The 12,642-nt window shown below is 46.2% G+C and overlaps 1 protein-coding gene across 8 annotated transcripts in view; it reads right to left on the reverse strand.

The window, feature by feature from the left end:
* Positions 1-12,642, reverse strand: part of RFX2 (regulatory factor X2) — a 61,875-nt gene that overhangs the window by 9,070 nt on the left and 40,163 nt on the right. For 5 of the 8 annotated variants that reach the window (XM_054181785.1, XM_054181779.1, XM_054181778.1 and 2 more), the window contains 6 exons: positions 11,526-11,600; positions 5,850-6,031; positions 3,434-3,553; positions 2,288-2,403; positions 1,261-1,379; positions 824-936 (listed from right to left, as the gene is read on the reverse strand). In XM_054181785.1, coding sequence (XP_054037760.1) covers positions 824-936; positions 1,261-1,379; positions 2,288-2,403; positions 3,434-3,553; positions 5,850-6,031; positions 11,526-11,600 — 725 coding nt within the window. The remainder of the gene's footprint in view (positions 1-823; positions 937-1,260; positions 1,380-2,287; positions 2,404-3,433; positions 3,554-5,849; positions 6,032-11,525; positions 11,601-12,642) is intronic. The other 3 variants (XM_054181782.1, XM_054181784.1, XM_054181781.1) reach the window with 1 other exon arrangement.

A 12,642-nucleotide genomic window follows, 5' to 3' on the forward strand; every position in this document is an offset into this window, starting at 1 on the left:
AATCAAACGCAGCTACAGCGGTTCTTTGTGGGAAAATATCCATTGGGTAACATCTACAGGGACATATTCTACAGATTATTATGGGGTATTTGCTTATTACTCAAACTTTTACCATTTTTCTTCTGAGTATAAAACGTCAGTATCGGAAGTCCTTATAGAATCAGTAGAAGCGGACAACACAGACTTACAATAGAGATTTTCAGAAGAAACCTTCACCTTTCCAATTTTCTCTATTTTCACTTATTTCCATCCCTCTGGCAGCAGGCTACCAACGCACAAAGGATGAAGAAAAGGCAGTTAACAATGAGCCAGGCAGGAGGAGTACAAAGATCAGAGCAGCTTCGTTTGCCATTATCTGCCTCAAAACACGAGGCACTTTCAAGATCTGGACAGCCGGGCAAAGCAGCGACTCAGTCTGGATGTCGCTAAAACCTCAAAGGCCGGGACGTCGCTCAAGATTGACGTCTAATGACACAGACCCGTTCCTGCCTGCTCCTGCTGGCCATTGAGGAAAGCATCGCCCCGTCCTCATCCATCCGAACGCGCTCGGCATTTTGGATGAGCACTTGTTGCAGGAGGTAAAAGGCACACAGATGGAGAGAATCAGAGCAGATGCTTTCCTCGGAGGGCTGAAATTCGCATGGTCATTCCGATCTTAGAGACTTCTGACACTCTTCGTGCTGATTCTGCAGGGAAGTAAACACTTTCAAGTCCTACGGAGCCCTCAAAATGCTTAATGAAGGTGAAAATACTTTATGCGTTTTTAAAAGAAATAGCACCGAAGAGCAGAGCGTCGGGAAACAATCGAAGCACAGCAGCGTACCTGGGCGGCAGGGCAGCAGAGCCATCACTAGAGGGTGTTTTAGGACTCCAGAAGGATTGCCACAGTTTCTCAATATAGTGAAATTGAAGATTCACCACAACGTCCAAAGTCGCCTAACAACAAAGACCACAACTCATTAGCTGCTCTGCCAGCATTTTGTCACACAGTATAAGCATAAATTTCACGTGCTGCCATTTAGAAGAAGTCATTTACAAGAAAAAAAAAAGGAAAGGGCATTGTTTCAATAATCAACATGACATAAACCAGGTCACACAATGAAAAAATAACATCACGTGTGATACCTGAGTTGTAATACCTAGCAAATCAAGCATTCCCTATTATATTCCAGCTTTTCCTATGAGCAGGACATGAGATAAGCATGTGCATTATGTCCCACATCCACTAATAAATCCATTAAAAATATTCAAAGGAATCACCTCGCAGTGTCGCCTGTAAAGAAGCTGCAGAGTTTTCACATCGTTCATGGTGACCCCTTCTTGTAAGAGCACGTTACCTAGATCCGGGGCTGGGAACTCGGGAAAGACGTGGGTTACATCTAGGGAAAAGCAAAAAATCGGGAAAGATGGTGAGAGTTCGGAGCGCTCAGTTCTGCAGGATTACAGATGAGCACAAGGCGCTGCTGTCGCTGGTTGCTACCCTTCGTGTTTCAACCGGGGATGAAACAGGAGAAATGAGACAGATAATCTTGTACTTTCCCAATTCAGGCTGTTATACCGGGAAAAAAGCAGGCAACTGCGGCCCATTTGTTCAGCGTGGAAAGGAAAATGTTTTCTTTCTCTCTGTAATAAAAGAAACAAGAATACATTGTCCTCATCCACCACGCTTCCCATTAGATTTTCTCTGAAGCCTGACAAATGTCTCTCTGGTATTTTGAGAGTACAATGGAAAATAAAATTGGAGAGGAGCGACTGTATTTCAGAGAAGGCTCAGCGCTGGCTGGGATTTGGTGTCTCTACTCGAACGATGGAGACACGTAGATCCACGACGGGCAAAGCCAGGGAGCTTGTCTCCCAAGGAGAAGGTCCGTACGGGTGGTCTGCAGTCGGGCGCGTATTGCAGCCTTTGCAAGGAAGAGGATGGCTCTTCTCCCTCCGGCTGCCTGTCTCAGGAGGCTCATCAGGACCTCCGCCTCTCCCGTCCAACATGGATAAAGCCAGTCGGATTAAAAACATACTTAGAGGGAACGGACAGACCTGACGGCACAAGGAAAAAGGCTTCCTGTGGGTATGGGAGTTAGCAAATAAACTTAGCGAGTCTGATGTTACAAGAGCTTATCAGAACACACACTATGTATAATATAGATATTATAATATATAATACTGTAGATTTATTAGAAAAGCAAACAAATGCAGAACAGCCAGGCTTGCTGGACAAGACCTTCCTTCCTCTTAAAGCTCTAAGCCTAAACATGATGTATCTCATACATTAAGGCCGTCTCCTCACCTATGAATTGCTGATGGTGTTGACTTTGAGCAGCAACCGATTGCTCGGGCGTCGCGTGCGGGTTACTGTTGGACCCGCTCTCCGCCATGCCATCCATCTTCTGGGCCGGTCTGTACCTGCATTGAGAGCACGGTTTGGGATTTACGTGGGCACAAGCAAACGCGCCCGTGGTATTTGCAACACAGTCAGGCTTTTGCGTTCATCATGGAATACAGGAGGTTGCACTCAAGGCCAGCATTGTGAGGGCTGACCATTTATATCACCTCCTGGAGGAGGAAAATGAGCACCTCCTTTTGAAAAGCACTCCCCAAGAGAGAATTAAAGGGGTTAAGAAGTTTGCTCAAGGTGACGTCAAAAAAAAAAGAAAAAGAAAAGGAGAAGCAGAGTGGTTGGGGGAGTTGACTTTTATATTTCCTTTCCCTGTGGGAGATGAAGAAATAAATTCTTCTGCTCCTTCTTCACTCCAGCAAGAACCAGAAGTGGCTGTGCTTCCAGGAGACAATTCCAAATTCCTTTGCACATTGTGGTTTATATTCAAAATCCCTCAGACACAAGAGTAACCACAGTACTGCTTAACCTGCCCTGTTGCCCAAAAAAAAAACCAACATAAAAACACCAAACAAAACCGAAAACCCACCCAAACACGACACAAGCCCCCAAGTCCTTTACACTGATTTGGCACAAATACCTCCATAGCCGAGGTCCTAAAACAGTTGGGAGGGAGGCAGTGACGAGGGGCACACGTGGTGGCATTCTCTGGAGCACCGGGCAGATAAAGGCCATTTCACAGAATCACAGACTGGTTTGGGTGGGAAGGGACCTTAAAGGTCACCCAGTGCCACCCCCTGCCCTGGGCAGGGACACCTCCCACCAGCCCAGGTTGCTCCAAGCGCCGTCCAACCTGGCCTTGAACCCCTCCAGGGATGGGGCTTCCCCCAGAATTGGGTTTGGACCCTTCCTCTGCTCAGAGTGGCCAGTGACTTGCAGCCCCCTCTTCCACCGCTCAGCTCTGGCACTCCTGCAGCTCCGGGGTTTGAACTGTCCCACACGCTCCCTGTGCTCCCAGGCAAAGCCAACTCCCCAGCCGGGGTCTGCTGCCTCCTTTGGGAAGGGACCGTGCCTGCGGCGGCTCCGAGGAGCACCTACCTCTGCTTCTGGTGGATGGGCTGCTGCCGCATTGCCATGTACTGGGTGTCCTCCTGCAAACGGTTCAGCGGAGACTCTGGTTTTAGTCGGATCCCGTAATAATGATATTTGGAGTTTCCCCTGGAAGTACCAGTGGTGAAATTGCTCAGTGGAAGCCAGTCAATGGAAGGGACATCGTAGCCCTGCAATTTACTCCTAGGCTTGTTTTGACAATACACCCTACTTCTGACAGCACACAGCGGTTCGCTGCCAAGCGCTATTTGAATGGCTGAACTAATGAACTAACGAATGCCATCATCCCCTATAAAATTTAAAACCACATGTCCCAAAGTTCAGTGACATCCACATTTAAAACCCGGCAAGGTTTGTTCCAAGTAACCCATGGTAACTGGAGAAGAGGAGACAAGTGTTACAATACAAAGTGTGATTAAACAGAATGACAGAAAGGCCTCAGGGGATGCTTTGCTATTTGATTAGGGTTTAAGGATTTGTTTTTTCCATAAAAACAAACTTCCATCTTTATCTAGACTTGGATAGAACGAGCCTGACTGAATAGTCAACTATGATAAGAAAAATGTCTTTCTGTTGCCAGCGCTTTCACAGCACCGGCAACAGGCTTTGATGTGGCTTTGCTCTTGCAGCCGCTCATTTTTGTAGTTTTTGTAAAAACGGGAAGCTTTTTGCGAGCAGAAGAGGCTGTAATTCTTTTCCCTTTGCTGGTCAGCAAAGCTGCTGCGGTGCTCCTTGGGACAACGTCTTTCCATCACAGTTACGACAGATGTGTCAGTTCAGGTTTTTTCCACCAAACTGGAATTTTTCAATCCCCAAGCGTTTGCTTTTGGGAGCGAGAAGGGCAATTATGCAGCCATGGATACGTGACCACAGTTTGTCCAACTCGGCTTTAGCCAGTTTGTCACTAACGAGGGCTGAGCCCGGTCCTCAGCGGGAGAAGAGCCGGAGCCAGGGAGCGGCAGCCGCGTCTCCAGAGCCCATATTGGGGACACTTAAACTTCCTTTGCCGCGTCACTACGACAGGGTCTGAAAGCACCTTAAATCCTGTGATGGTTCCCATTGGAAAATTACATAGAGAAAATTAAGAGAGGAATATTTGTCAAAGAATTAACCCTTTCTTCCTGGTTGGGGGAATTTTCTCTTTGAATCATTCGGTCTTTGTCACTGTCGCCAAAGGGCTCAGGTACGAAGTACACTTCAGCCATGCCTTAAGTGATTTTAAGTGCCTGCAAATTAAATAACGGCTGCGTTTATAATCTAAATGAATGAATAAGAAAACAATGGTGGACAGCTATTTCCATATTTATTGAGGTTTTCTGTATCCTTCCCAGCCTGCACGTTTGCAGCGTTAAGTGGGTTTTTGGCTTGTTTGTTTTTTCTTTAATCCTTGATGGGATTAAAGAATTTCTCTCCTCTAAAGAAATGATTTCGAAGCTCTTGCACTTGAACCAATCTACGGAAATCCAAACTCTGCCCTGCTCTTCCTACGGCTGTTGCCTCCACATTCCAGCCATGGAATGCCCCAGACACATCTGGTTTTGTTCTTGTTTAGAAGCCCGGGTATCTAAGCTAGAATTTTATTATAAAATCTTCCACAATCCGAACAATCGCTGTTTCTCTAGTGTCTTAGCTGCCTTTTTTTAAATTAGAAGCTGGGATAAAATGCAAACTCAGCTGTGCGAGCTGTGCAGGTACTTTGGATGCTCCTTTGAAGGACACATATGTAAATGCTTTCCTATGTTACGCTTTTGTTGTAACATCATATGCACCTTTGATGTTTTAAAAGAAAAAAATTCTGTCACAAGAGTCAGCCAGCCGCTTTGGGAATTTAAGACATCAGGCGTGACACCTGTAACACCTGTCCAGCCGCTCTGCATCAAAGGCAGGCACAGGTTCTGTTCTCATCCGCGATGGAGGAACTCTACTGGATCCAAAGGGAGAAACCATTTCACCGCACCAGAATTTTGGGCTCTGGAGCTGACAGCAGCAATCGTAAAGACGAGTTATTTCACCTTTTTGAGACGATAACAGAATGATTAGAAACCTAGGTTCAAATGAAATATTCTTAGCCTCTGTAGGAAATGGACTTGGACCAAATGTGGCTGGAGAAAGCGCTGTCATCAGAGACCTGGAGCGCGTCTGAAATGAACTGCATTGTCCAGCCTCTCGCACCGCTGACTCACGGCGAGAGAGCAGCTTTGCCTCACAACAACACACAGAAATTACTGCTCTGCCTCAGAACAGCAATTTTTTTTTTCCCCACAACATCACGGTTGGTTGTTTCTGTAGATCTGGGAAGAAAGACCCGCGCCTGCTAAATGATGCTCGGTAGGTCCTCAGTATGCGTAGGAGAAGTTGCAGGAGTTTTTTGGTTTTTTCTATTTAAATGTAGATTCATACCAACCTGGTTCCCAGGCGGCGCGTCCTCAGCCCCATGAACACCGAGCGGATCAGCTTTCCGAAGGAAGCGGCGTTCACCGGATCCAGTTTGTGCTCCTGGCAGTGCCGCAGGTAATGGTTGTAGAGAGAGCTCCTGGGAAGGCTGACGCCTTCCGCCGTCTCGTAGTTGTCCAACAACCACTGGAGCTTTAGGTATGGAAAGCACAAATAAGTAAAGAACGCGTGAAAGTCTAAAGAGGGCTGGAACGGGCTGCGTCAAACTGTCAACACTTCAACACCAGGAGAGCCCATCTGACACGAAGAGTTCGTGAGAGCTTAATGCTGGGTAGTTAATTTAGCTGAGTTAATTTGTATCATTTCCACCGGTTGCATTTTTATACGGATAAAAGGATCCCCAGCCCAACTAATAACCCAACAAAAATGCTGCCAGATTTTGCAAAAGCCTTAGACCCCAGTGCGCCTGCCATCTCAGCCTCCACCTGGGATCGGGATGAATTCCTGCAGAGCCAAAATAAAGCTGTAAGAACTCGTGTTTTCCAAGAATCAAGATGTTAGGGATAAAGATGTTACGAACTTTATTTCTATTGACTGTCTGTTTTGGTTTTTAAAAATAAGTCTTCAGCAAAAACTTAGGCCTTGTTTGATGCAAGGATGGAAAAGTTAAGATACAGCCTAAGAGCAATAAATTTTAGGAGCCCCAAACATGCTCCAAAGTCTTTATTAATTTGAAGATTGGCATGTCTGCAACCGTTTCCTTAACAATAAAAATGAAAGGTTACCAAAGCAACCTTAAAAATCCGAGTGTTTCCCTCTATTTTTCAAAATGGACTGTCTGACTTTCCCATTGATTAAAGTTTGCAATTAGCTATAAAATATTTATACCCAGCCGATGGGAAAGGGCAGGCCCGGCACAAAATGCCAAGCCCGGAATTAAAATGCAGAAAAACAAAAACCTCAATCTCCTTTAATTGGCTAAATGACTTCAGCATCAATAAAGCAAGTGTTATATTAAGTGAATTTTTGAAGGAACCGGATGTACAAATGGACTAAAATCAATAGCTTTGGTAAAAGCCCTTTCATTGTCATTAGGGACCTTTGGGATTCACGTTTTCAGGACTCCCCCCTCCACCCAGGCCCGGGTCCCTGTGAACGGAGGAGGCTCAGCTCCACCACCAGCAGCCGCCTTCGCACCCGAGCAGGGGCAAAACACACTCAGGCTACGGCTGCCAAAATATTAGCCCCACCATCTCCGTACAACGAACTGCATATCGTAATTAAGCACAAACCTAAGCCTAGAAATCAGCGGGATTGAACCACGCAGGCGGATGTACAAGTTGGTCCATGCTTAAATCCTCCCCGCTCGTACTCCGCTGCCTGGCTTTTTTCTCCCCTTTTCTCTCGGGGAAACCTTGGGGTCCCGGTTCACCACTATTTTACTCGAGTTTTATAACAGTAACTCCGTGAAAATACGACCTGAAAAGTGCGAGGACATCCCTGACACCTCACTCCATTGAGTTCTTTTCAGTTTATGCATTTCGTACCCAACTCTGCTCTCACACAAAGGCCTTTCAGCACCCACGGCTCTCTGTTCCGCGCTTGCCATTCACATATCCAAACTGAAACCTCTGCTGCATAAAAAATGCGCTGAATCCCAAGCCGTACACTTAAATCTTATTTCCTTCATTAGTTGGGTTTGATCCAAAGCAACCACAAGTTCAAACGCCTGGATCCGTCGGTTTTGGTGGCCTTTGGAGCAGACCATGGGCTGGGAGAAGAAAGATTAATGATTAAGAAGGTTCTTCTCTTTAAATTTTTTTAAAATTTTATTTTATTTATCCCGTGAGAGATACTGAATGCGGATCAGCTAATTATTTTCTAAACCTGTTCTAATTCCAAGCCTCAAAAAAAAAATAAAGTTGCATGTTACTATGGAAAATTGAGAAATAGGTAAAACTGTCTCAGTTACATTTGATCCTGGACATTTTTAGTCTAGTCCCAGATTTCTAGAATATTCCCTTCATCTTCCAGCTTTCTTTTTCTGCAAGTGTCTTTTTATATTGCTTTAAACATTACCGAGTTTCACAATATGAACTCCCACTATTGAGTTCAAAATTCATTACGAAACGCACAAAAGGGCTTAAAAAAGAAATCTGTCAGAATATAAATAATTTTCCAAACGTTATTTTTGCTCTTCCTGCATTAGTAATAACAGACCGGGCACTTACAACGAGAACGTTAAAGATTCTTTCCATCTGAGTCCCTTATTCCGTTTACTTTTTGAATTTTGCTCAGTTGGGACAATGACACGATATTCTACGGTTTCCTTTCTGTTTATATTACAATCAGGTTCCAATAAAATCCCGGTGCAGCCGTGTGCTGCTGCCTTTGTTCGAGGCGCTACGGGGGAACCTTGCCACCTCGTTTCTGCTTTAACTGTATTTCTATGGACTGTTTGTTTGGATTTTGAAAAAAAAAAAAAAAAAAAAAAAATCATCTTTAGCTTGCCTTTCTCCACCGAGCAGGAGATTCACCCTTCATTAGGTCATTACGTCCCTCCCCCGGCCAAGGGAGAATTATTCCCTTTAATAGTTTTCCTATTTCTCTGTTCAGTCTCATTTTAGGTGTTTCCACCTAAACGCCATTTGGGGGTAAGATCTTTTGCTCAGGGGAAAAACTCCATCAGCACCTACCCAAGAGCCACTCACCCACTGGGAAGAAGTCCTATGGGTTTTTGATTGGTATTTCAAAGGGTTTGGGGGGTTTTTGGTTTTATAGGCAGTGAGGAAAAAATAGATTTTGCCCCTAGGAGCGCTATGGCTGGGCTGGGAGCTGCAGGGCATCAGGCAGGTTACAGCATCTGACTGGTTCCTGATGCGCCCAGCATCAGGCACTCGCGTACAAAAATTGTAGTCGTTTTTCTCAAATTTCTTTGCATCACCTGCAAGCTCCTAATTGGCAAAGAAGTAATCCTCTGACCCAGCGACTCCGGAGTACACTCGTGAGCAGAGCTCTTTCGGTAACAGTAATAGATTGACGTAATTTCATTAGAAACACGGTGTGTGTCACTGGGGCATTACCATTAGCTTGGGCTTCTAAATTTGATATTTCGAGTGCACTTAAATAAACCTCTCAGAGGGTTTTTGAGGCTAAATTATCAAGTGTGGCTCCAGTTCACATTGACTTTGCTTAAACAGCATTATGTAAAAAATTCCCTATTGACTGAGATACCTTTAGTCTTCCTTTTATTTTAAAAAAAAAAAAACAAACGGAAACACCAAACCAAAGATTCCTGGCACAAAACATCTGCTGACAGCAACAAAATAAACCATTATCCCAAGGATTAACAGATTTGCAAAATGTGAAGTTCAGAACAAGGGATGGAACACTTAATGAAAGACTCTGCAACGTTAAGACTAAAAGCAATTAAGTCCCAACTAACAGGGCAATTAGCATTATCTACCAGCTTCCTGGGCCACTAGCTTTTATCAAGCTCATATTTTCCTTTCAGCCTTGACAAACCACAGTCACCTCCTGCTTCACTTTCTGGTCCTCAGGCACAAGCCTGACAACATCGTGTGTCAGTCACCCATCGTTTGGGATAGATTCTGTTTGGCCTTTTGTTTGGTTGTGGTTTTTTTTAACGTAAAGAGGTGGGAACACTGCGGTTGGGAGCAAGCCCTAGCAGTCTCCAGTCTCCAGGTGGGAGATGCCCCATCCCTGGAAACATTCAAGGTCAGCTTGGACCCGATGGAGTCGAAGATGTCCCTGCTCAGGGCAGGGGGTTGGACTAGGTGGCCTCTGAAGGTCACTTCCCACCCAAACCATTTGATGATGGTTCTGTGATTCCAGCCCAGCTCCCGCCTCAGACCAGGGCTCACTTCCGAGGGAGGTCAGGTCCCTCACTCCAGTGGAATGGGACATTCAGTCGAGTCCCGGCAGAGGCTGCGCAGCCTCCCCGGGCACCGGCGCCAACCTCCCTCCAGCTCTGAAAAGAGATTGCCTGATCCGGTTCTGCAACACACTGCGTTCCCTACAGGTACTGCTCGGACCATCGCCTCCTCGTTATTCCCTACGTCCGCAGACACCGCTCCATGCTCCGGGAAGGCAGAGCAAGGACACTGGAGCTGCACAGGGCAGAAAAGGCCCCGCAGGTTTCCTTGGCTGATGCTCTGCACTTCGGCAGAGGGAATTACCCAGCCCCGGAGCTGCCCGGGGCAGCAGCACATCGCTTGTGTGTGGACCGACACCCTCAGCAGCGAGCTGATGTGTACACACGTGCTCAGCAAGTACTTTATTTGCTTTAGAATTTGTAAGACAACTTAAGCCTTATGCCAAACTACGAACCACGGCCTGAGAAGAAAGACGTTATGCTCTTCTACCCTGCAAGACAAGTGTGGGGAAGATCTGATCAGAGGCTGGATCGGGCCCCAACTCCATCCTGCACAGCCTGCGGCCAGTTGAAATCTCTTTTCTACCTTCACTTCCTTTCCTCTGCCCTTTTCCTGCTTTTCTTCAATACCACATCAGGACCCACCCCGTCCTGCTCCGCTCTGTCCCTCTCTGCACTGGGAGGAACAAGAAAAATACTGCAGAGCAACATCGTCCTTAGACAAACCTGCGCGGCACCCGAGGCACAGCACGGGACAGAAGGATGCACAGAGACGCTGAGAACAGCAACTACCAGCCTGACCCTGCAGGTTTGTGTTTCCTCAACTACAACAAGGAACCTTCCATTTCTAGAAGCTGAAATAAGAACCGAGCTCATCCAGGAGCCCTGGCTTGGAGTTCAACACCAGCTTAAGAGAACCATGTCGTTAGGTTTAACGTTCCTTTCATTTTCTCAGGCTGTTTCTCTAGGGTGAAAAGGGCAAAGGTTTTTTTTTGCAGGACCTAAGAATGACAACAGATCTGCCCCCAAACGCAAAGCAAAAGGAAATCTGTTAGAATAAGGAAGCACCACTTTGTGCAGTGTGATTTATCAGGGCAGAACATGCTCCAGCCTAATCCAAACCACAATGAAGTCAAGGCAAGTCCGATGACTTCAACGGGACTTGAATTAGACCCTCCAAATCTCACACAAGCATGTGCTCACCGTTAAGCATTCCTGCATGGGAGCCACAAACCACGATGCAGAAGGCCCAGTAGAACAGTGGGAACTTCACACAAAGCAGGGAATTTGTTGGCATAGTGAGAAGAGAGAGGTCTAGAAATGGCTTGAGCGCAGCATTGTAACATAACGGTCTTCCTCAGGCACAGAGAGAGGCAACAAAGGCATTCACCGGAGCAGCTTTTGGTACGCGCTATCTAAGGGATATCTCTCATGATTCACTCCGAGCTACTGCTGTGGAATTCCACGTTATTTTCCAGCTGTCTTTCAATTCCAGGGAAAGGAAAGAACTTCCTCAAATGCGTTCATCTAATTGCCAGCAATTTCCATCGCAAGGCAGACGAAATCAATAAACACAGGGGAGAGGCAGTTAACAGAATCCAGAGCAGCTCATCAACAAACGTGATTAACGTCGTGGCACTTTTTGCAGGTTCTTGGGACTGGGCTGCTTTAGGCAGCACGGCTGAATCACGGGCTGCTTTGAGCAGCTCGTGCTGTGGAATATACCAAAGGGTGACAAATAATGCTCCTACCAAAGCGGGAAAGAGGTTGTAAATTCCGATTGCAACTTACATGGCTGTTGAGCAAACTGCTTTTGTGTGATGTAATCCCTTCACTTTTTTGTAGGTTTTCAATCGCCATTTCAAGCTAAAGAAAATGTGCACAGGGAAAAAAAAAAAAAAAAAAAGGGAAAAAGAAAAAGAAAGGAAATCAGACAGTTAGCAACAGCCAGGATTATTATTTCTTTTTTAATATTTGAATGATTAATGCTTTATATCAAGCTTGTGAAAAAGAGGCAAACAGATGAGGCGCAGTCCTTATGGGATGAAGCTGCAGGGACGTTATGGCACGGCATGCAAGGTAACACCCCGGCAAGAATCCCCACCAGGGTGAAAGAGCGAGACCAGGGGGCTTTTGATCTTCCACTGTATCCATTGCCCATATATAAAAAAGAAAAGCAGTCTTCCTTCTCCTTTCCCCTTCAAGCCTAGACCAAACCACCGCCAGCCAGATACGCCGCAGCACGTCAAAGGTTTGCTCCAGAGAAGGTGCATTTTTACCCAGACCTTTCAAGGAAAACTGGAAGTAATTACTTTGGTTATTATTATGTCTTCAAATTTTGACAAAAAACTAACGGCAACTAAAGAAAACCAGGGCACAAGGAGGGCTGACATACAGAATGCGTAAGCTGGAATGGGTGAGAGCTCTTTGCTCCTGAAGAGCACTGCAACGGGACTCCGAAGGAAGAAGCGAGGTTTCAAGGAGGTGACCTTCTTCCCACCATGACAGGCTGGCACATCTGGATGCTACTCGTGCTCATTTCCACGGATCTCAGAGCTCCTGCAAGTGGAGCCATGGTCCCTGAAGAGCCCCCTCGCTTTCCGCTCTCTGGCTTCTCTTCTACACTCAGCCCAGCTGTGGCTGCTGCCCCGTGCCCGGACCCTCTCCTGAACCCTTCTTGGCTTCTGCTTTCTGCTGCTGGGGCTCCCTTGGCAACCTCTGGCAAACTACTTAACGCATGCCTGCGGGCCCCAGAGCTCTAGTGCTCCTCAGCACAAGCTTTTTGCAAGGGAGGAAGGAAAAAAAAAAAAAATACCCCAAACCAAAAAAAAAAACCCCACCCCACATTAAGGGAGTGGCAGGAGCAGAACCTGCCATTTCTCTCCAGTAGATGTTCTCAAAGGCCTGT

This window comes from Rissa tridactyla, chromosome 22 (genome assembly GCF_028500815.1).
Source record: "Rissa tridactyla isolate bRisTri1 chromosome 22, bRisTri1.patW.cur.20221130, whole genome shotgun sequence".
Taxonomy (NCBI): domain Eukaryota; kingdom Metazoa; phylum Chordata; class Aves; order Charadriiformes; family Laridae; genus Rissa; species Rissa tridactyla.